Genomic DNA, 25,175 nt, shown 5'->3' on the forward strand with positions numbered 1-25,175 from the left:
AGCAAATTTATTCGCCAGCCATGGATTTGTGGCGAAATTCCAAATTTTGCCATGTGCGAATTTTTTCGCGAAAGATACACCATGGAAAAATTTGTTGAGAAAAAATACCCATAAGAAAAAATGCTCATTGACTAGTGCATTTGGACAAAAAAGTCTCCACAAGAAAAAACGCCCATTCACTTTAATGCATTTTGAGTAAAAAAATTGTTGTGCACGCAAAAAATATTGCTCATAAAAACATCCAGTTACTTCAATGCGGTTCACAAATTTTTCGCAGTTTCGCTAATTTTTTTGCAGTTTCACAAATTTTGGGACATATTCGCTCATCACTAATTATGTTTAATTCATTTATTATATGTAATGCTTTTGATCTACCCTCAAAATAGCATAGTGATCACTGTTGTGATTTAATAGTGATACGAAGTTCCTAATGTCAATCAAATCTCATCTGCACTGGCCAATCCCATCTCCCACAATGCTATTAATTATAAACCATGCATCCTGCTAGTTCTCCATTTATGCATCTTCGCATGACTTTATGTATTGATGTCCTTGAACATGACAGAAAAAAGTAATAGTTTTTTTGTTTTTCTTATAATGCATCACAGAATCTCCTGATGACATCAAGAACATAAGACAAAAAGCAAGCTTTCACGGCATACATAGCAAAGAGTCCCATTCTAAATTAGAAGACCACATACAGCCTGCTACTGAGACTTTGTATTCAAAACAAATACAAGGAGAGGAGCTACTTGGGGAACTTTTTCTGGATGGAGTAGAGAGAAAACTTGCATCGAATGTAAGGAGAATGTCTTCGGTTGTAGATACTCATGAAGGACGCAGACATGTAAAAAGACATTGCCTCCATGACCAGTGCAAAGTGGACATATGCAAGAAGCAGGCTGAAAATGAAAACAATGATTACACAGAGGTGTGTACTTCTGACCGTTTCGGTGAACCTGCCACCACTGGCCAGTATGCAACCAACCTTGCCGAATGTGTGTTACAAGATGCATTTATTAGACTATCACAGCCAGAAACTTCTTTCACCAAGGATGCAGCTGTTTCTATTTCAGCTAGAGACACTTTGCCTTCTGGAAACTTCACCAAACAAGATGCTCCGCTAGCTTCTCGTTCGTGGAATGAACTCCCTAAAATTGTGATAGTACAAAGCCCAGACAGCTATGAAAACCTAACAGAGTGGACAGATGAATCTCACTGGTTGGAGCAGGAAAGTCCTACGAATGTTTCTGTAAAGTGCACAGATGATAATGGTTCTGTTGTTTCCACAAAAAACACTTTAGAAATGGCCTTAGCTTGTGCTGCATCAGTAATTGGAACCATCACAAGCCCTCAAACTGCTAAGAAAATAAAGATAGAACACGAGGGACACATGGATTTAGATAAAAACTCAGATGAGCAGCAAAGTGACAGAGTAGGACTTTCAGGCATCGGTTTGGGGCCTGAGTATTCTGTTCCATCTGCACTGTGTGAAATGACTCAGGTGGCAAGTGCAGTAGCAGTCTGTGGCCTTGGAGAACAAAAACAGATCTCTTATCCCACCGCGGCCAGTGGACTTCTGGCAGCTGCTGATGCCTCCACAGCTGTTACTCTGCATTGCAGCATTACATTGGGAAGCAGCTTGGAAACACTTAAAGACAACATTGCAAAGGTTTTGCTTAGAGAAGCCTCTATGGTATTGACAAGTCCTTGCACCTATAGGAATATTGGAGAGTATATAGATTCTTTGAATGAAAGCATTTTGAGTAGTGTAAACTCTTCCAAACTGACACATGTAGAGGATGTTGTTAATGATGATCTGGCTCATAACTTGTCTGATTCAATCCTGAGATATTCTGCTGAGAAAGCTACACAGAGGCTACATAGTAATGATGGCAAGGGCAAACCTAGGACACAAGGTGCTTTTGTTGCAGCAGCAACAGAACTACTTTTCAATGTGATGCATTTCACCTGCAAAAAGATGGGCGACTTGGTACTATCAGGTGACCTGCCTTTTGACCTTAAGGATGAGAATTCACAGATAGAGGAGAGTCAAAGTCATGAATTGATAGATGATATCACAGTAGTTCAAAAGTCAGAGGACCTTATGAATAGGACCAGGCAACACCAGCTTTGCAAGAACAGCTCTGATTTAAAACATGAGCATTTGGAACAAAAACTTCCCCAATATGAGACCACTGAAGCTGATACACCAGCAGAACCATTCAATAGAAACAATGGCCAAGCAAATCTGCTATTGCAAATGTCATCTAATAAACCATATATGAAAAGGCAGATGTACAGACGCCATCACAATGAGCACAGAGCCTTCTTATCCAAAGAAATCAACATTAATGCAGAAGAAATCAAGCACTCCAGCCAAGATAATGGATCAATGGAAGGAGTGATACATTTTGGAAGCCAGGAAAAACTTAATTCTGAGCCCAGTTTATTAAAGGACTTTTCTTCAAACTCAAGTCCCCCAATTAATTACATGCTACATCCATCACACACTTTGATTTCAGTGAAACATTCAGCCACCAATTACTGTTTAACAGACTTTGCAGATGATTTAGCAGAAACAGTTGTTTCTATGGCCACTGAAATTGCAGCAATTTGCCTAGAAAATTCCCATGGGAAGCAGCCATGGTTTTGTGCCTGGGCAAAAGGTAGTGAATGCCTCATCCCACCATGTCGAGCTGTGAAAAGAAAAAAAGACACATCCTCTGGTGGATCTGTAGTAAGGAGACACAGGCCACCTCGCCTTAGTGAAATTAAAAAGAAAACAGATGAGCACCCAGAGCTAAAGGAAAGGCTTATGAACAGAGTAGTGGATGAGTCCATCAACCTTGAGGATGCTTCTGATGCTGCCAATGCTTTTGCCAATGAAGTGGCTTCAAAAATTATGAATCTAACCGAGTCATCTGTGGCAGACACTCTTTGGCAAGGACAAAACGTGTCACGCAACAGGTTACAATGTGACAGATGGAGCAGGGGTAAAGCATCGAGTTATGAAAGCATTCCTGAGGAAGACTCAAATGCTAAAAGCCTCCCCAACACTTTGGATCCAAGTAGCATTTTAGGGCTGCCATTCAGCAGGACAAGTTCAGTGTCAAAGCAGTCCAGCTGTGAAAGCATCACTGATGAGTTCTCTAGGTTTATGGTTAACCAAATGGAAAATGAGGGCAGGGAGTTTGAACTGCTATTAGATTATTATGCTGGGAAAAATGCAGCTAACATCCTGAATTCTGCATTACAGCAAGTCTCAAAGAGAAACAATCACTTGAATGTGAAAACTAGTTGTCTGTCTAAGCAATCAAGCACAGAGAGCATAACAGAAGAGTTCTACCGGTATATGCTGAAGGAAATAGACAAAGAAAATAAAGAAATATCCAACAGAAACACTGCAGCATGGACAAGCAGTTTACGACCTCCATCACCCCGCACTCCGTTCTGCTTTCGTCAGTCTTCAATGCCCTGTAATCGATCTTCAAGCGCCCGTTTGACTGTGAACACTCCAGTCAAAGCAAATTCTTTGGATGGGTTTGCAAGAAGTGGCTCACAAGATTTTCTCTATCTGCAGCCTGTCAATTCTATGTCCTCTATCAACCTTTGCAAATCAGACTCTTGCCTGTACCAAAGTTGCCAGACTGACCAAGTCACAGATATGTTAATTCATGAAACATGGTCCAGCTCTATTGAGGACCTAATGCGCAAGAACAAGATCATAGTAGACAACACAGAGGACAGTGATTTAGATTTATCTCCAAACGGTTCCCCAGCCCATGTGGACAATTATGCTAACAAACTAGCTGCTGATATTGTACAAAGTGGTAGATGTCTCCTGGTTTCACAGCAGGATTCCCTAGATGACTCAAATAAAGGAGGCTTAAATTATAGGAGTATAAGCCAAGGTCATCACAAAGATGGAGACAGACACGACTTTGAGAGCGAAAAAGTAATGACAAAGAAATCTCTGACTGCTCACCAGCCTGGTTTATGTTTTGGCCCCAGGGATGTACCACTTATACAGATTGAAACAGAACAAAGGGATGAGACAGAGGTAGAGGATAAAGGAAACATTCTGGATTTGACCTTTTCAGAAGATTCCAAGTGTTCAAAACAAGAAGGAGAAAGAAATGTATTCTCAGCAGAAGTCAGGTACAAATTCACTGTCTGACATTAAAAGAACAGCCATTGCTGTGACAAAAGTGTAAATGTTTAAAGAGTAACATTTATGTGATTGAAATGCTTTTTAGCCTAATCTACATTTTGTGAAAAGTGCACTTAAAAACTATTTAGTTGAGCATAAGTACCATTTGGATCATTGTAGTCAATACTTTAAGTTCTTTAAATGTGTGTGTGTTCAACAATCTTTAAATGAATGTCCTCTCTAAAAATGGGATGACAGGGAGCAACTAAATGGAAAGAAGGAATTAGGGAACCACCAACTGCCTACTCTGGTATGTAGTAAGGCCAAAGCTGCCTTGCCCACTGGCTCTATTCTCTGCACCTAGGTGTAAAGTTCAGCCAGACCCTGGACGCTAGTGATTTTTGTGCCCCTTAATGCTCTAGCACATACATATATGTCATGCTCAAGTATGGAAAGATTTTTATCTGGATAGATATGACCCTCGTTATTGCATGTTGTACAACTTAATAATAATAGTAATAAGAGTAGCAATCATTTTATGTATGGGGTTCCATATTATTAAAATTACTTACCTGAAAAGCCAAGTTATGACAGAAAACTAGCCAGAAAATATATACTAAGGAAATGTTTTGCCTCTAAGAACCTGAGGTCACACAGGCCACGTTCTACAAAATCATCCTCAAGGCAAGTCTAAATTTTCTGGTATTTAAATTACGAAAAAGGAAGATATATTGTTATAAGATAAGTTTTACAGAGAAGTTGGGTTGCCAAAATTCATATATCATATAGTGATAGTTTGTGTGGGTTTCGAGGTAGCGTGGCACAGACAAGTGCATTAGTCCTATTAGATATTAACTTGTAGTACCTTGAAAACTGGGTTATTAATATAAGATTTGGTTGCTGTGTGTATGATGTTACACAAGGCCTTAGCAGGCCTGCATTCCTGGCACTTGTCTATATGCTGTCATATTCATTTCATATGTCATAGTCATATTAAATAACCGGAAAAGGGTTTTTTTCAGTGAATTATGTGAAGCTGTGGAATTCTCTCCCTGAATCAGTCGTACAGACTGATACATTAGATAGCTTTAAGAAGGGGTTGGCTGATAGATTAGATAGCTTTAAGAAGGGGTTGGCTGATACATTAGATAGCTTTAAGAAGGGGTTGGCTGATACATAAGATAGCTTTAAGAAGGGGTTGGCTGATACATTAGATAGCTTTAAGAAGGGGTTGGCTGATACATTAGATAGCTTTAAGAAGGGGTTGGCTAATTCATTAGATAGCTTTAAGAAGGGGTTGGTTGATACATTAGATAGCTTTAAGAAGGGGTTGTCTGATACATTAGATAGCTTTAAGAAGGGGTTGGCTGATACATTAGATAACTTTAAGAAGGGGTTGGCTGATACATTAGATAGCTTTAAGAAGGGGTTGGCTGATACATTAGATAGCTTTAAGAAGGGGTTGGCTGATACATTAGATAGCTTTAAGAATGGGTTGGCTGATACATTAGATAGCTTTAAGAAGGGGTTGGCTGATACATTAGATAGCTTTAAGAAGGCATTGGCTGATACATTAGATAGCTTTAAGAAGGGGTTGGCTGATACATTAGATAGTTTTAAGAAGGGGTTGGCTAATACATTAGATAGCTTTAAGAAGGGGTTGGCTGATACATTAGATAGCTTTAAGAAGGGGTTGGCTGATACATTAGATAGTTTTAAGAAGGGGTTGGCTGATACATTAGATAGCTTTAAGAAGGGGTTGGCTGATACATTAGATAGCTTTAAGAATGGGTTGGCTAATACATTAGATAGCTTTAAGAAGGGGTTGGCTGATACATTAGATAGCTTTAAGAAGGGGTTGGCTGATACATTAGATAGCTTTAAGAAGGGGTTGGCTGATACATTAGATAGCTTTAAGAAGGGTTGGCTGATACATTATATAGCTTTAAGAAGGGGCTGGCTAATACATTAGATAGCTTTAAGAAGGGGTTGGCTGATACATTAGATAGCTTTAAGAAGGGGTTGGCTGATACATTAGATAGCTTTAAGAATGGGTTGGCTAATACATTAGATAGCTTTAAGAAGGGGTTGGCTGATACATTAGATAGCTTTAAGAAGGGGTTGGCTGATACATTAGATAGCTTTAAGAAGGGGTTGGCTGATACATTAGATAGCTTTAAGAAGGGTTGGCTGATACATTAGATAGCTTTAAGAAGGGGCTGGCTAATACATTAGATAGCTTTAAGAAGGGGTTGGCTGATACATTAGATAGCTTTAAGAAGGGGCTGGCTGATATATAAGATAGCTTTAAGAAGGGGTTGGATGGCTTTTTAGCAAGTGACGGAATACAGGGTTATGGAAGATAGCTCATAGTACAAGTTGATCCAGGGACTGGTCCCATTGTCATCTTGGAGTCAGGAAGGAATTTCCACCTCTGAGGCATATTTGAGAGGCTTCAGATGGGATTTTTTGCCTTCCTCTAGATCAACTGGCAGTTAGGCAGGTTAAAATAGAGTTAAAAAACCATTATAAACCCCTTTTCTTGATAGATCAATGTTTTTAACTACTTTTGATTTGCTCCCTTTGGTGGCCAGAGAAAAATATGACCTGGGTATCACTGAACTCAGCATAGATTTCTTCTTGCTGTACTTTGGTGTATTTTCTTATTTTCTTCATCAGTACAGTATTGCTTCAAATGCTAGGCCTCATTTACTAAGGCACACTCATGAAATGTAACTTGTTAACTGCTTGTGCTTATACTGTCTTGCCATTGGCCTAGTGCCAATGTGCCCATTGTATCTATTAATATGAACAAGGCACGTTGTGCTGCTGTACATGAAAGGTGGCAAGTGAGCCTTATAATTTATTCTTGCCACAGACCATTTGTAAAGTACAGAGCTCCCTTTGCCCATTGAACCCATGCACACTTATTTTATAAATTGGGCATAATTGTAAGTGTGCCAGGGTGCATTTGGAATCCTGCACTTGTCTTAGTAAATAAGGCCTGCTGCATATGACAGATGAAAATTGTTAATTTTTTTACAACTGTGTTCCATCTTAAAATTATCTTTATTAAAACCATATCTTACAATCTCTCTGGGTTACATCCCTATTAAATCTCAAATTAATCCACAATGTCCATCATGTTAGTAATTCTCTCTACCAATCCATCTGTACCAATCTCTGTACCAAGCATTTGCCCCACCCTGTGAACAGATCATTCCAAGTGCTTGTGAACATAGTCCATATGAAAAACAGTCCATAATCATAACAACGCAATGCTATACAGAAAATTCATAGACAATTGGGTACTGCCAATTCGGCCTACCTAGGGGTGCTACAAGAAGCATTTGGACTGTTACAAAGGAAACCTTCATTAGATGGTTACCGTACTCGTTTGTGTAGAAAGATGAAAAATAACAGTTCAGAATCTCTGCTTTTTCTCTGTTCTCATCAACCAATTGACCCGCCTCTGATATTAAGCGTCCCACACCTTCTTTCTGCATTTTTTTAATATTTACTGCTTGCTGCAATACCCTATTACATCTCAATTTTAGCTTGTCTGACAGCTTTTTTGTAAGATGTATTGGCCTCCTTGTACGTGATAAACGTTTCAGCTGTCCCAGATAACTTGAATGCTTTAAAAGCTCTTCTTTTCTCAATACCAACACTTCTATCAAATTACAAAGGTTTTTTGACAATGTTCCTTGCTTACAGGGGAAAATACTGACATGTATTGTATATTCATTAAGCAGCATAAAAAGGGAAGATAAGGGAGGAGATGAATTCAGAATTGTATTGTATAATATGTGCCATTATTATGCAGGCTGTCGGTTGGACCCCCATATATAAGCCAATAGGCTACTGACACAGTCTGGAGGGCCTGAATTAGCAGCTAATATTGGGCCATGCATGGCCATGTTAACTTGATTTTCCCTGACAAAAATCAGCCAACATTATTCAGTATATATTTCTACTTTCGAAAATGTCTAGTTGTCTGAAGGGATTGCTTTTTAATGCAAATCTACTACAATGAAAAGGAATATGTAAAGGGAAAAGCAATATAGTGTAGAGTACAAGGAACCTCTGATAGATATGTATAGCATAATTGGAATATGTTGGACTAATAGCAGCTTCTTTGTATTGGAATCATAATTGGTTTTTCATTTAAAGCAGTGATGTGCAGAGGAGAACCAGGCAGGGAAAAAACAATCCTGAGCCCCCTACTCCTGCAAGTAGCAGTGAGGACAGTACTGGCAGCTGGTCACAACTGGCCAATGAGGAGGAAAATCCAGAGGACACCAGTAGCTTCCTGCAGCTGAGTGAGCGCTCCATGAGGTGAGTGGACAGAGCAGGGGGTAGTATGTGAGAGGGCAGCAGTGTATTCAAGACTTTCCAGATCACAATATGGGGAAGATAAAGAGCGTAAGAAATGGAGAAAAGCAGAAGGGTTCTACTGTAAAATTTGGGCCAGCAAAATCGAGTTTCAATGGAAATCTCAAAACCTGAAATTCTGCCTGTTGGTTTGCCCCTGACCATTGACTCCTTTCACATGGGGATCAGAATATGTTTGAGCAGTCAAATCTGCCATGCAGTTTGGGTCTCTGCATTTCCCCACATCAAAGCTAGAGTTGGACGGTCTCATGATTCCCAGAGGGTCTTTACCTTAAGGGAAAGAAGCTAAATGCAGTGAAAAGGGGACAATTGTTATTGCAAACAATACATATCTCATATAAGGTGGGGATGCACAGTGACAAACATCCTTGATACATGCTATCAACTACAATTTTATATAGCACCCTTGTATTAAATGAGAACTAAAGTCTCAATCACTTGTAGCAGACTGACAACAATTAATTCCTGTTTGGTTGCTCTTGGAACCTGGCCTTTGAACAGAAAGACTCATGGTAAGAGACATTGACACCCTCATGGGTGGGGGATTTCAAGCATTTTGTCCATTCAGCTCTGCTACTTATTAATGCACCACAGTAATCAGAATGCTGTGTGGAGATACCCATGGGCTTCTTCCCTCTGACAGCAATGAGAATCGCAATGAGTGATAGGTGATTCTTGCATAAAATTCGACCAATTGAAATTTATTAAAAAAATCTAATTATTTAAACTCAGATGAATTGAATCAACCCAAAAACTTCAAACTTTAAAAACTCGATTCGAGTTTTTTCTCCGAAAAAAACTTGAATGTCAGGAAGGCTGCAAACAACTCAAAATTGGTCCCTGGACTTCTCCCATTGACTTAAACAGCAATTCGGCAGGTTTTAGGTGGCAAATAGTCTAATTCAAATTCTTAAAGGGCCAGAGTATGATGAGTCTCAAAAATCGAATTACATTTTTTTTAAAAACTCAAATAAAATTTAAATAACTCCCTAGAGTACAGTGGTAAATATCTACATTGAAATGATGGGGTATATTTATCAAAGAGTGAAGTTAATAGTGAAGTTCCGCCACTAGAGTGAAATTCCGCCACTTTCCATTCATTTCTATGGGATTTTTAAAGGCGTATTTATCAAAGGGTGAACTTTCACTTTCACCCATTGATAAATATGCCTTTCAAAATCCCATACAAATGAATTGTGAGCTGCGGAATTTCACTCTAGTGGTGGAACTTCACTCTTCGAAAAATTTACCCCGATGTGTCTAAATTGAAGATGTGATTTGGTTAACTTCTTGGCTTTGAAGTTAAGGTGAGTCAGAGATTTAGGATTACTATGTTTTGTTCTTAGGTATTTAGGAACTGTGACATTAACCACAATGCATGATTTTGGAATGAATTTTTATCATATCAAATAGCATCCATTAAGGTCCATTTATGGAGCCCTTGTGCCTGTAGCTGTCAGAGGTGCAACCTCCACTTTACATTTTGTGCCAGATTCAACACAAGAAACCCTTGTACTTAACTAACTTTATAGGCAGGCAGCAAGTGCATGGCTCTCCAGCAACTTAGTTTTTCTCATACTCCGCACACACACACACACACCCAAGCAAAGAGCTGTTCCAGGGAATACCCATGATGCAAACACCCATCAACACTGTGTGCTCCAATCTAGAGACCAAAAAGCAGGGCAAAGTGTCACGCTTTGCACCAGTCACAATAACAATGGAGCCACATTGCTAGCAGGATAGGGATGGTCTATGGGTTTATGTATAATGGAACCTACATGCAAAGGTGTGTATTATCTGTGTTGCTTGAATATTGTGAATGTTATCTTGCAGATGGATCCATGTTTTCCATCTGGAGAGATAAAAATCTAGAAATGTATGTTTTTTAATTTTTCTCTGAAGTTCTGATACCATTCCTTTGTTGTGCTGGTAGCAACAGTAACAGCAGTACTGCCAGCAGTGCAGGAGCCATGGACCTGGAAGCCTATCTGGAGGTGGTTTCAAGCACTGCTACCGCTAACATGTGAGTATAGAGTAGCAGGACATTTCTCCCCCTCTTGTTTGTTTGCAGGTGGCATGTTATATATGTAATTCTGGCATTAAATGAAATACTCATGGAGGCATTCAGAAATAAAAGGTACCGTATATACTCGAGTATAAGCCGACCCGAGTATAAGCCGGGGTACCTAATTTTACCTACGAAAACTGGGAAAACTTATTGACTCTAGTATAAGCCTACAACTACAGCCCTGTCTCCCATCAGCGCACATTCTGCCAAAGCGACCCCCCAGCGATCAACCGGACTTCTTTGCAAAGTTGATGGTGACAGAGAATTGCCAAACGGATTACTGTGTGCATTGTCCCACTGTCCCACTACCATGTGCAGAGGGTGCTGTGTGATATTGCCATCACTGTTAATCCTTCATATAACCAACAGAGGGCGCTGTGTGATATTGCAGTCACTGTTATTCTTTAATATAACCAACAGAGGGCGCACTGTTATTCTTTAATATAACCAACAGAGGGCGCTGTGTGATATTGCAGTCACTGTTAATCTTTCATATAACCAACAGAGGGTGCACTGTTATTCTTTAATATAACCAACAGAGGGTGCTGTGTGATATTGCAGTCACTGTTATTCTTTCATATAACCAACAGAGGGCGCTGTGTGATATTGCAGTCACTGTTAATCTTTCATATAACCAACAGATGGCGCTGTGTGATATTGCAGTCACTGTTATTCTTTCATATAACCAACAGAGGGCACACTGTTTTTATTTCATATAACCAACAGAGGGTGCTGTTTGATATTGCAGTCACCGTTATTCTTTCATATAACCAACAGAAGGCACACTGTTATCCTTTCATCTAACCAACAGAGGGTGCTGTGTGATATTGCAGTCACTGTTATTCTTTAATATAACCAACAGAGGGCGCTGTGTGATATTGCAGTCACTGTTATTCTTTCATATAACCAACAGAGGGCGCACTGTTATTCTTTCATATAACCAACAGATGGCGCTGTATGATATTGCAGTCACTGTTATTCTTTCATATAACCAACAGAGGCCGCACTGTTATTCTTTCATATAACCAACAGAGGGCACACTGTTTTTATTTCATATAACCAACAGATGGCGCTGTTTGATATTGCAGTCACCATTATTCTTTCATATAACCAACAGAAGGCACACTGTTATTCTTTCATCTAACCAACAGAGGGTGCTGTGTGATATTGCAGTCACTGTTATTCTTTAATATAACCAACAGAGGGCGCTGTGTGATATTGCAGTCACTGTTATTCTTTCATATAACCAACAGAGGGCGCACTGTTATTCTTTCATATAACCAACAGATGGCGCTGTATGATATTGCAGTCACTGTTATTCTTTCATATAACCAACAGAGGCCGCACTGTTATTCTTTCATATAACCAACAGAGGGTGCTGTGTGATATTGCAGTCACTGTTATCTTTCATATAACCAACAGATGGCGCTGTGTGATATTGCAGTCACTGTTATTCTTTCATATAACCAACAGAGGGTGCACTGTTATTCTTTCATATAACCAACAGAGGGCATTGTAGGATATTGCAATCTCAGCTACTGCCCGCTGACCCGAGTATAAGCCGAGGTAGACTTTTTCAGCACATTTTGGATGCTGAAAAACCCAGCTTATACTCGAGTATATACGGTAGTTCAACATCAGTAAAAAATTGTCTGATGAGAATGACAGTTTAGACAATTTTGCAAGTGTGCACTCTGCAATTATTCTTAAAGTGGACCTGTCAACCAGAGACACAAAGCTGTATAATAAAGTCCTTTTTAAATTAAACATGAAATCCAATTTCTATTTTTATTAAAGCATTCATAGCTGTTGTAAGCTCATTTAAAAATCTCAGCTGTCAATCAAATACTGCCTGACACTCCTCTATGCCTCGGACACAGAGGTGGGGCAGACAATTACTTTCATTTTCCATTCAGCACTTCTTAGATGTCACTGCTCTTTACACATCCCCCAGTTCTTTTAACCATTCAATTGTGTAGCCAGGGTATAGGGATGGACATCAGGTCCCCCATTCTGGTGCACAAACAAGATTCTGAGATGATGCAAGGCTTGTCTTAATAACAGTGTTCACAAAATGGCTCCTTCCTGCTTGCTATAATTATGAATTCCCAGACTGATGGAAACAAGATTCAAATAATTTATAGCGTAATTAAAGTTCATTTTGCTTGACTAATGTGATAAAATAGGATTTTGAATATTTGTTTTGGGGGATAGTTCCCTTTTAAATATAATATTAACCCCTCTGAAGCTGAATTTAAACTGTATTTTAAATGAGATGTTTCACCATTTAATTTGTATTTATTAGATATCCTGACACAGTTGGAAATTTGGAGCTAGGTGTGGGTTACAATGAAAATCTGGCCTGTCTGTTATTAAAGTAGCTAAAACTGTGTGTAGATTCTCATTTCTTTTCTCTCTGTTTATTTCTCCTAGAAATGTAGAAGAGAAACATCTGACCAAAGATCTGCAGGACAATCTAGATGGTAAGAAACTGCTCAGAGTTCAGTTAGTACATTAACTCATATTTCCATGACCTTGTTTGTAACTTACTTTTGGCCTAAGGGGCATTCAGCTTGGCACCAGACAGTCCCACACATAAGGGCTAGTGATGAGCGAATGTATTCGCCGTTTTGCAAATTTTTTGGGGAAGCGAAACACCCCAAATTCGCCTATCACTAGTAAGGGCTCATTTACAACCACAACTGCAGTTGCTGTCTCGCAAAAATGAATGCAACTGTTTTTACTTGCATCCAAAGCCATTCTTGCACTTGCACATTTTGGCTCCATTTTGACCCACCAGTCTGTTTGAATGAATCGCAAGCAAGTGACTCAAGGGAATACTGGAGCTAGTGCCCCTTTGATTGTAGCTCCAGCGTTCCCAATGCAGCCAGTGGCAAAACACATACAAAAATCCTAAAAAATCAAACAAGATGTCAGTTTGATGCCAATTTTGGAAACAATGATATCATTACTTGGAAAATCTTCAGCGAAATGACATCAGAATCTTTAAGCACATTTCAGGTACACACAGTTATGCTGGAATTATGGTAAGAAATGCTGCATTCTGGGCAAAGACTCTTACATGGGTGTTTTTTATGTATTTTTCAAATGCATGCTGAGTGCAAAAAAAAAAATTTTGCATTTATATGCATTTTTTTTTAAACCCCGCTATATTGGTTTTCTCTGTTCCAAACTCAAACCTCTATTCTACCGGTTGCTAAACACACATCAAGCACAAAAATATGCAGCATGTTGCGTCTAATGAATTCAAATGAATCTAAGTAGTATGAACTTTATTTGCATAAAGTTGTACTAATTAAACTTATTGATGCAGACTAAATTATTGTCATTTAAACACCCTCCAGTTGAGATTACAAGATTTTTGGGTTCCAGAGGGACAAGAGAATGACTTACCAGGATAAACATTTGTTCCATTTCTAATAAATCATAACAACTCCACCTTCAAACAACTAATCAGCAGGTTTTCTGTTTGAATGTAACCATATACTTGGTTATCACCTGAATAAAACATTGCACATTTTATTATATTACCCTTTGTACCTTCTGAGCACCACACTAACACGCCACCAGGCTATTAATTATATCATCATAAAATACTCTCTGTATTTCTACCTCACCTCTAACTGCTAATTGTTCTTGTTCTTATGATCGGCAGAATGTACCTCTGGGCTATCGGTGGGCACGGCCAGCTTCCAACATGAAGTCTCTGTTCTAAACATTGACCTGGAGTCAGACTGCACTCAGTCGGAATTACACACAACCTTGCAGTGGATCGCTGCCTCAGAACTGGGAATTCCTGCTGTCTTCTTCAGGAAATCCCAGGAACAGAATATCCAAAAGGTAAAAAAAAAGAAGATAAAAAGTTATATTACTAGACTGAAGGGTTACTTAAAGGGATACTGTCATGGGAAAAAACATTTTTTTCAAAATGAATCAGTTAATAGTGCTGCTCCAGCAGAATTATACACTGAAATCCATTTCTCAAAAGAGCAAACAGATTTTTTTATATTCAATTTTGAAATCTGACATGGGGCTAGACATATTGTCAATTTCCCAGCTGCCCCAAGTCATGTGACTTGTGCTCTGATAAACTCCAATCACTCTTTACTGCTGTACTGCAAGTTGGAGTGATATCACCTCCTCCCTTTCCCCCCCCCCAGCAGCCAAACAAAAGAACAATGGGAAGGTAACCAGATAACAGCTCCCTAACACAAGATAACAGTTGCCTGGTAGATCTGAGAACAGCACTCAATAGTAAAAACCCATGTCCCACTGAGACACATTCAGTTACATTGAGAAGGAAAAACAGCAGCCTGCCAGAAAGCATTTCTCTCCTAAATTGCAGGCACACGTCACATGACCAGGGGCAGCTGGGAAATTGACAAAATGTCTAGCCCCATGTCAGATTTCAAAATTGAATATAAAAAAATCAGTTTTCTCTTTTGAGAAATGGATTTCAGTGCAGAATTCTGCTGGAGCAGCACTATTAACTGATTCATTTTGAAAAAAAATTTTTTCCCATGACAGTATCCCTTTAATGAAAATCAATAATACAATCAAATCAGAGGTTAACTGTAAACACAATTCTACAATATATATCTTTTTGGGGCTGGGACAGAAAGAGGTGGTGCAAGAACCATCCAAACCCAGTTGTAAGTAATAATTCAAATCCTTAAAACTCTGCTCCATGTAACAATGTGAACCCACACAAACATTGCTCCTTGTAATAAAAGGACCCCATCTGTAACACTGCTCCCTGTAATACTGTGACCCCCAACAAACAATTATACCAGTAAGAAAATGACAGCACTTGAGAAGGCCTTCAACATGGTGCACACAGGAAACAAAACAAACTCAGATAGAGTCAACCCTGTAGGGGTTTGCACTAATCACATCACTAATGAAATAGAAAAGTTAATGCATGGTTTGCAGAACTGCAAAAGCGTTGTTCAACAGTGGAGTAAAAGAACACTGGCTGGTGATACTTGTAATCCACCTAATGCAAGACTTGTGTGAATCGCATGTGCAGCAACAATAACTTCTGTTTCTATAGACTTCCTAGAGCTGAGAAGCAATATGTTTATTATAACGACATTACTATAAGTCCTCTTGCAACAGCCAGTCTATATTCCCCAAAACTTCTTTAATTAAGTTATAAAAGTTCTAAAACACTTTTTGAGGGGTAAATATAGACCCAGTCTGTCCTTGATAGCTCTAATGAGACCACCATCCCAGGGAATCTTTGTCTAAGAAAGAAGACTAAATATACTAATCTGGAGTGTCCTGTCACCTCCCAACTGTCCCATTTTCAGCGGGACAGTCCCTCTTTTGACATGCAGTCCCACGTTTGTACTGGAAAGACCAGACTTCCTCTGCACTGAACAGCCAGAAAAAGAAACAAAGTTTCTAACTTAATTGGCTTTTGGAAGTTAGATTCACAGCTTAAAGGGAAATTCATCTTCATTAGCAAAACTGTAATAACTGGAAAAAAACACAGAAATATGCTCAAACATAACCTGCCAAATTTTGAAAATTTAACATGGTAATTAGGGGTGTGTGGCCACAAAAATGGGCATGGGCAAACAATTAACTGCGCTACGTGCAGCTAATTTTTTTTGTCCCTATTTTTATTTCCAGAATGTTGGGAGGTATGTAACCTTTCAAAACAAAATTGGCTTAGTCTATGTACATAAACTTTATTTATTACAGGTACCAACTTGCAGATAGGAACACCTGAAATAAAAGTTTGGATAACTCCTTTCACATATAACTTAGATACTGTTGCCTTTAAATGAAACTTGTGCATATGCTGGTATGTAGATTAGCCAAAGTTTCCACCTATTATGATTAATTTATATTTATATATATATATATATCTATACACATCAAAATTTGCCGGCACTTACGTTTAGGGATGGGTGAATTTGACCTGTTTCGGTTCGCCAAAAATTCACCGCTGTCGAAATGTCGCCGACGCCCATTAAAGTCTACAGGCATCAAAAAAAAATGTTGCCGCATGGCGCCATACAAGTCTATGGGCGTCATTTCCGCAGCAAAACAAGGCGAAAAAAATCGCCCATCCCTACTCACATTACAAAAAAATTGAAGTGCCAGGTTGCAGTCATAAAATATAGAATAATCGAACAACAATGTCCGCACTCTCGGGTCTTAAAAAGTGAAGAGGTTATTTATTGAAAAGAACTGACGTTTCGGCTACCGCTAATAAATAAAAACCGAAAGAAAGGCTAGAGTGCCAGCCAAAACATCAGTTCTTTTCAATAAATAACCTCTTCACTTTTTAAGACCTGAGAGTGCGGACATTGTTGTTCAATTATATAGTGAATAAAGTACCCCCTCTTGTAAAATATAAGGATATTATAAGTTACCGAGGAGTTTCATGACCATATAAAAACACAAGGCCGAAGGGCGAGTGTTTTTATACTGGTCATGGAACTCCGAGGTAACTTCTAATATCCTCATATTTTACAACTGGGGGTACTTTATTTATTATAATACACAAATTTTAGTGAGTCATGTGACAGAAATTACATCACTACTCACCTTTATAACTGATGACATCACTACTCATCGTTTATAAGGATATAATTTACAGGATATTCATGGCTTTTGTGTATTATATATATATATATATATATATATATATATATATATATATATATATATATATATATATATATATTCCACCAGGATGTCGGCACTCACGATAAATGGTGTTAATCTGCCTGGGTGCAGAAACAATAACTTCATCCATGACACTCCAAAGGAATCCGCACTCACAGGTCTTAAGATAAAAAAATATTTATTTAGAACAAATGACTAACATTTATATATATATATATATATATATATATATATATTGGACATTATATATGGTTAACATTGAGACAGAGGGTTGTAATATAAACAGGTTCTCCATTTCTCTCAATTATATCCTTTAACCCAAACCCTTTCCCATCTAGTTCCTTGAAGTCACACATTTAGTTCAATCGAAGTCCTGGAAAGTGGGGGACATCTTCAGCGCCTTGATTCTTCATTGCAAGATGCAGAAGCAGGGGAGCAAAACATCGGCCAGCTTTTTCGACTGGCTTCTGGAACGTGGATAAGGAATGTTAGAAATTTCCAACAACCAGGTGTCAGCCATGAGGTTCTAGACTCGCCTGTCTTATCAGTCCATAGACAGGCAACAGTGTACAGCGACAAAAATAGCATTGCCAGATTGTATATTTAGAATGTATTAGAAACACGTTTTCTAGGCGTGGACCATTAATATTTTTCTAATAAATATAAATAAGATGTGTATATAGATATATATATACATACATACACACACACACACACACACACACACCTATATATGTATATACAGTATATATTGATTAGAGCACCTTTAAATTGGCTGTGTTTAAGTGGACTGTGATTATTTTTTTTACAGTAATGGGAAATTTCATTTTAATTGGCTCTAAAATGTGTGCTTGACACATTCTTCACTTCTTGATATTTTGTTGAACAGTGGAATTGATGGAAAATGTACCAGCCAGTTCCGGACTGCGGAGATATCTACCAGACATTCACAGAAAATATTAAATTGCATTTTGGAGATATAGGATTTTTGCCAACATCAAAAGATTGTATATTTTATAAAAAAGTGAGAGAAAATATTATATCGGAAAATAGGATTCCTTATTTGAAAGTATCAGATAGTACAGTATATATCAGGCTGAAATGCTTTAATGGTACAAAAGAAACAGTGTAAGTGGGTCGTTATTCAATATGAAAGTATTACAGTATGAATGTACAGTGTTATGGGAACCCTTGAAGGCTGCATGGCATTTGAGTAGTCATAAATATATACCGGTATCTATTTCTTCAAAATAATGGCAGTTTGAAAGTGGGGATTTAATTTATCAGGAATGCATATAAAAAGGTAAAAAAATGTATCATTTATTTATTTTAATGTATTTTAATTTCCCTCCATCTTAAATGTGCATCATGCATATATAGCAACGGCCTATAAATATTCACATGAAAGCTGAATACTTGATGGGTAGTAAAATAGTATGGGGCAGATTCTGCAGAATTCACATCTGCTTATTAAAGGAAATTTAAATGAATGTAAAATTACTCAGAGCTCTCTTCTCCACACTTTTGCAGTTAACACTATTTTTTTTTCTAGGTTTCGAGATATTAGCAGATTTTACACTGTTAATAAAATGAATCTGAAACAATGGGCAGCATGGCAGTTGTATGATGTTGCTCTACTTGGAACTATATAATAGGAAAAGATTAGCTGGGTAGCGAAATGCATTTAAGTGTAGAAAGTTTCACAGTTTAATGTTCATTTCAGTAGAAATCCAAAAAGCTCGGGACCATGGGTTTTCTGGATAACAGATATTTCCATAATTTGGATCTTCATACCTTAAAGGGGTTGTTAACCTTTGACTTAACTTTTAGTATGATATAGAGAGTGATATTCTGAGACAATTTACAATTGGTTTTCATTTTTTATTATTTGTGGTTTTTGAGTTATTTAGCTTTTTATTCAGCAGCTCTCCAATTTGCAATTTCGCCAATCTGGTTGCTAGGCTCCAAATTACCCTAGCAACCAAATGATTTGAATAAGAGACTGGCATATAATTAGGGGAGGGTCTGAATAGTAATATAAGTAATTAAAAAGTCACAATAGAAATAAATTGCTTGAATAACAGAGCATTTGTGTTTTAGACAGGGTCAGTGACCCCCATTTGAAAGCTGGAAAGAGTCAGTAGAAATGGCAAATAATTAAAAAACTATACAAAATAAACAATGAAGACCAATTGAAAAGGTGCTTAGAACTGACCATTCTATAACATACTAAAAGTTAACAGAAAGGTGAACCAACCCTTTCTATGAAGTGTTAGAGTTCAGCAATAGCTCTGAACTTTAACAGCCTACTGATCAGCTAAGTCACAGAAAAGGAACCCACGTTGAATTGCAGTGTGATTCTATCAGTACAAATATTACCCTCAAATCTTATGCTCAATTGATCCAGTAGGATAACACTGATACAACTCAAAAAACATTTTTGGAACAGATCTGTCAAATTCCTGCCCCAGCTCAGATAGATTACATACATTTGTTGATTGTCAGTTACTGAGCATAATGACTGGATGAAGTAACCTTGGCTTCTTTGCTATGCCTTTGGATTGGAAAGTCTCAGATTAAAAATGAAACCTCAGCACTGACAATCTGCTCATCTTCCCTTTCATACCCAGAACACAGTGACCTGAGTCCTTCATTTCAGCCGTCATGACTGGAACATTGTGGCTGTATTCCAGAACAGCAACTGTAGGAGCACATTGATCTTACATTTCAGATAGGAATGGCTTTAGGACACATCCCTCCTACATCTACACTGGCATCTTTTCTCATTTTAAAGGCATGTTCATCCTAGACTTATAAATATGATGGAGACATTAATATTTCCAACTGGATGAACTAGAGGTAAGGCAGGTTCTACTTAGACAAAAGATTGAGCTCCATGGATGTGTGTCCCATCATCCGCTACTATGTCATTAAAAGGCTTATTTACAGAACAAGGTCTGTTTACCCACAATGCAGCATTGGTTCCAGGAATGAGCATTCACATTGGTAAACTGATATATATACGTTGCATTCTCGGGTGTTATGATTGCATCAGTGTGGGTGCAAATTGTGTCAGTTCCAGCACTTTGGCGATTATGTCGTCAGGACCAGTTTTCACAGTTAAAGGGATTCTGTCTTATTTTTAAGGTATAATTTTTATTACTGAATTACACTGTGTACATTGTAGGGATGTACCGAATCCAGGATTCAGTTTGGGATTCGGCCAGGATTCAACCTTTTTCAGCAGGATTCGGATTTGGCCGAATCCTTTTGCCCGAATCCGAATCCTAATTGGCATATGCAATTAGGGGTGGGGAGGGAAATCACATGACTTTTTGTCCCAAAACAAGGAAGTAAATTTTTTTCCCCTTTCCACCCCTAATTTGCAAATGCAAATTAGGGTTTGGATTCGATTCGGTATTCGGCCGAATCTTTCACAAAGGATTCGGGGGTTCGGCCGAATCCAAAATAGTGGATTCGGTGCATCCCTATTCATTCTACCATTTAAAATGTTATTCTTGAAATAATAAATGTATTATTTTTAGTTGTAATATTGGTGTGTAGGCAGCCGTCTCAGGTCTTTTTACCTGGTCATGTGCTTTCAGAAAGAGCCAGTGCTGCACTATGGAACTGCTTTCTGACAGATTACTGTTTCTTCTACTCAATGTAACTGAGGGAGTCTCAGTGGGACTTGGATTTCTTATATCTACCAGGGAGCTGTTATCTTGTTACCTTTACATTGTTCTGCTGATAGGCTGCTGGGGGGAGGAGGAAAGTGATATCACTCCAACTCGCAGTACAGCAGTAAAGAGTGACTTAAGTTTATCAGAGCACAAGTCACATGACTGGGGGCTCCTGGAAAACTGACAACATGTCTAGCCCTGTGTCAGATTTCAAAATTAAATATAAAAAAATCAGTTTCCTCTTTTAAAAAACAGTTTTCAATGCAGGATTCTACTGGAGGAGTACTATTGATGCATTTTGTTAAAAACATGTTTTCCCATGACAGAATCCCTTTAAACTGTTATGTGCAAGGCAGTTGCATGTTTAGGTGAACCATTCAACAGGGAGGTAGTAACATTTCCTCAAGGCAGGTGTTAATTCCAGGGCTCCCTTGTGTTTTGTTCGTTGCTTAAGTAAATTAGACATTGTAGACAATTTGCAAAAGATTTTTAAAATAAGCAAAAAAGCAACTATTCTTCCTCCCTCTAACCTGAAACGTAATTTTTTTCTGATTACTGCCATCAGCGCCAGAACTAGGGGTAGGCAACAGAACCAGCTGCCTTGAGTACAACCTTTATGGGGATTGCGGTGTGAGTTTCTGAAAATATATTTATTGAGGCCTGTATAGCAGCACACTATTTGAGTGGTTCGGCATTAGATCAGATCATTTTCTCTCCAGACCCTTCACTTTATAACTGGTCTGTGCTCACCACTAATTGCTTGGGTGGGATGGGGGGGGGGGAGATTGTCACCCTTTCACTGGGTAACAGAACTCCTTGGCATGGCTCTACTGGGATCTATAACTTCAAAAATGCTGGCTAAATGTTGTTGCTATTATGTACAGTATGTTACAGTATTATACTTATATTCTTTGCCTTTTACATTCATCTTCCAGTGAGCAATTTCCAAGCATTTTCTGGTTTCTAGGGGCAGCGGTGGCCCTAAAATGCATGGCACAAAATTAAAAAACATATCCAACTGAAATATAATTCCTTTCAATTTTTATAGGGAATATAATATACACAATTTTGCCTTCTTGAAATTAAGCCATATTATCTTCTTTTGATGTTGTCAATACAACTGAAAAATATTTTGTTAATTGTGTTGAGTTATATATTTTCATGGACAGAAAAATTATGTTGTAAAAAAAAAAGATATTGTGGGAATTGATGTATTTACTGATTAAATGTGCTCAGGCATATTCTATGCTGCTTATAAATCTATTATGGATTACAATGCCTATAAGAGGCTACTTACAAACAACACATGGAGGAGTAAAGGTGGCTAAAACAATCTCAGAATGCTACTGTATGTAATGGTAGCAAGAATATTTCTATAGTATTTTGTTCCCCTTGCCTCCCTTAAATCCTTCTCATGTCACCTTATCATACATTAAGGGTCAGGGCACACGCTCAGATTCAGGGAGATTAGTCGCCCGGCAACAAATCTCCTCTTCTTCAGGGCGAGTAATCTTCCCGAACTGCCTCCTGCCAGCTAGAATGTAAATTGCCGGCCAGATGGCACTCGGAGTGCTTCATTTTCCGAAGTTGTCTCACGAGGAAACTTCAGTCGACTTAGGAAAACAAAGTGCTCCGAGTGCCATCCCGCTGTCAATTTAGATTCTAGGAATATGGGATATTAGTCGCCCCGAAGAAGAGGAGATTTGTTGCCGGGCGACTAATCTCCCCAAATCTGAACGTGTGCCCTGACCCTTAGGCAAAAATATACTAAAGAATATTCTTTTACTAATTAAATATTTTACTGAGAATGCCCAGAAAAATTAAGTTGCAGAGTTTTAAAAGGGTATCAACAAATTCATTTAAAACTGCTCTCTGGAGCGCTTTTGCAATTCATTTTCTTTTCTTTCTAGTTTTCAAGATATTCTCAGAGTTCACACTGCTTATACGATGACTTTTAAAAAGCAGCATCAGCTGCTGTTCAGTGCAGCGACTGTCCAGCCAGTCATCAGAAAACTGCTTCTCTGCTCAGTCGATTTGATTATTTCCTTATCTGAGACCCATATCTGCCAGTGACTGGTGCATCAGATGAGGAAGTGAACCCAAAATTCATATTCACTTCCTGCTGAGCAGGGAAATGAGCAGAGAAAGGTCAGATAACTCTTCTATGCCGAATAACTTAGAGGGGTGGTTCAAATTTAAATTAACTTTTAGAATGTTATAGAATAGAAATTTTCAAGTTGGTCTTTTTTATTTATTTTTTTATAGTTTTTTAGGTAATTATTCGTCTTTTTTTTCTGACCCCATGGTTACAAATGTATTGTTATTGCTACTTTTTATTACTCATCTTTCTATGCAGGCCCTCTCCTATTCATATTCCAGTCTCTTATTCAAATCAATGCAGGGTTGCTAGGCTAATTTGGACCCTAGAAACCAGGTTGCTAAAATTACAAAATGGAGAGCTGTGTGAAACATCATTAACATGAAACCAGACATCCAATGTGCCGCACTCAGACACTATATTCATGAAAGCTCCTTTCCTGTTTATCATCAGTTGAGTTTATTCAAAAGCCTCGATTGAGCTAATATTTATCATGCTCCCTATTAAGGCTGGGAGGAGTGTGGGATCACTCTGGGTAAATAAAGGATACACGAATCTCATGCTTAATCAGAATAGAATACTCCAAGCTCATCTGGCAAACACACAATTCAAAGCAATGAGAAAAATGTAATTCATACATCCAAACTGCCAGTTGAAGAACAGTTTGGACAATAAGAAGAAATTAAGCTTCAACAAAAAATCACTTGTAATGATGGTAGATATCAGTAACAGCATATAACTGGGGAGAAGAGCATCAGAATTAAAATGCATAGTAGTGCTTGTATAAGAAAGTCCAGGGGTCAATTTATCAGTCCTAATCTGTATTAATGAAAATGACCAATTAGTAAAACGTTGCTGGTGGTTTGAGATTTGCTGTAATCATTTGTTCAAGTGAATTTGTCTGAATCCCACATTGTATCTGTAGGCATGTATCTGTAGTCCTCATGTGGAGTCATTTTATACAGCTAATGCTTATTATGGGCTATAAGACCCAGTTTGTAGTGCTTGGCCAGGTAACTGTTACGGTTAATATTATTGCTACACATATAGAAGATTGGCATGAAATAAACCTATGAAAAAATACAGATAAATAGTTAAAGAGAAAAAAAGTTATATTCCTGAGATGGTGAAAAGGAATGTTTAATATACTGACTCCAGTGCAGGAGACTATCATTTCCCCTTAGGTCTGGCTATGGGTAGGGCATAGATTACCTTCACACCTAAAAGAAACCATCATACATGTACTGGAGGAAAGCATAATATGCTTTATGCATCAATTTCAACCCTATTCCTAACTCCATTAATAGCACTTGTTTTGACTTTAGCCTGTTCAGCTTCTAAACTCCTACTTGTCCATAGCATAGTGCAACATTGGCTCTTGAATGGCACTTGCTGATCCAAGCTCAAGGGACATCACTTGTTGGGCTACAATAAGCTCTCCTACTATTTCCTCCCCAATGGAACATTGATTCTGTAGTTCTGTTCCCGCTCGCACCTGTTCCTTTTGAGATAACCAGTTTACTAAACTGTAGTAAGTTAATAGGACAGTGATCCCCAACCAATAATAGTTTCCATTTCGCCATTATTAGAAAGTCAGAATAATTCAAAAACTACAAGGAATAAAAAATTAAATTCAATTGCAAATTGTCTCCGAATATCCCTCTCTACATCAAATGAAAAGTTAACTCAAAGGTGAACAACCCCTTTGATTTACTGGGCAAATAAACACCAGAAGACTCTTCTCTGCTCAGTAATTTAATTTTTCTGATGGCTGACTGGTCAGCTGAACTGAACAAGAGGTGGAACTGCTGTTTCAACTGTGTGATATTTTCTCTTTCAAACTAAAAATAAAGTGCATAGAAGAGTTAAGAGGCAATTTCAAGAATATGCCAAAATACTTTGTAATATGCAGTAAAAGTGTTCCTTTGTATTACGATTATACAGAGAAACGTATATATTTGCCTTTTATACTACTGAACATGTTTCTGTTGCTGGAAATTATATAATAAAAGGTCACACCCTCTCACATTATTAGCTAATGAATTGTTTGTTTGGTAGGGTTTGACAGGAAGAGCACAAGATTAATGAGCCAGCTGCTGCTGCTGCTTTTTC

The 25,175-nt window shown here is 38.2% G+C and overlaps 1 protein-coding gene across 1 annotated transcript in view; it reads left to right on the forward strand.

Moving 5' to 3' along the window:
• The window catches only part of sphkap.L (SPHK1 interactor, AKAP domain containing L homeolog), a 123,526-nt gene extending 104,422 nt beyond the window's left edge, over positions 1-19,104 (forward strand). Inside the window, exons 7-12 of the mRNA XM_041563471.1 lie at positions 609-4,161; positions 8,330-8,491; positions 10,485-10,574; positions 13,053-13,102; positions 14,296-14,480; positions 17,621-19,104. Of these exons, the coding sequence (XP_041419405.1) occupies positions 609-4,161; positions 8,330-8,491; positions 10,485-10,574; positions 13,053-13,102; positions 14,296-14,480; positions 17,621-17,764 (4,184 nt within the window). The 3' untranslated portion in view covers positions 17,765-19,104. The remainder of the gene's footprint in view (positions 1-608; positions 4,162-8,329; positions 8,492-10,484; positions 10,575-13,052; positions 13,103-14,295; positions 14,481-17,620) is intronic.
• The last annotated feature ends 6,071 nt before the right edge of the window (positions 19,105-25,175 follow it).

This window comes from Xenopus laevis, chromosome 5L, assembly GCF_017654675.1.
Source record: "Xenopus laevis strain J_2021 chromosome 5L, Xenopus_laevis_v10.1, whole genome shotgun sequence".
NCBI classification, from domain to species: domain Eukaryota; kingdom Metazoa; phylum Chordata; class Amphibia; order Anura; family Pipidae; genus Xenopus; species Xenopus laevis.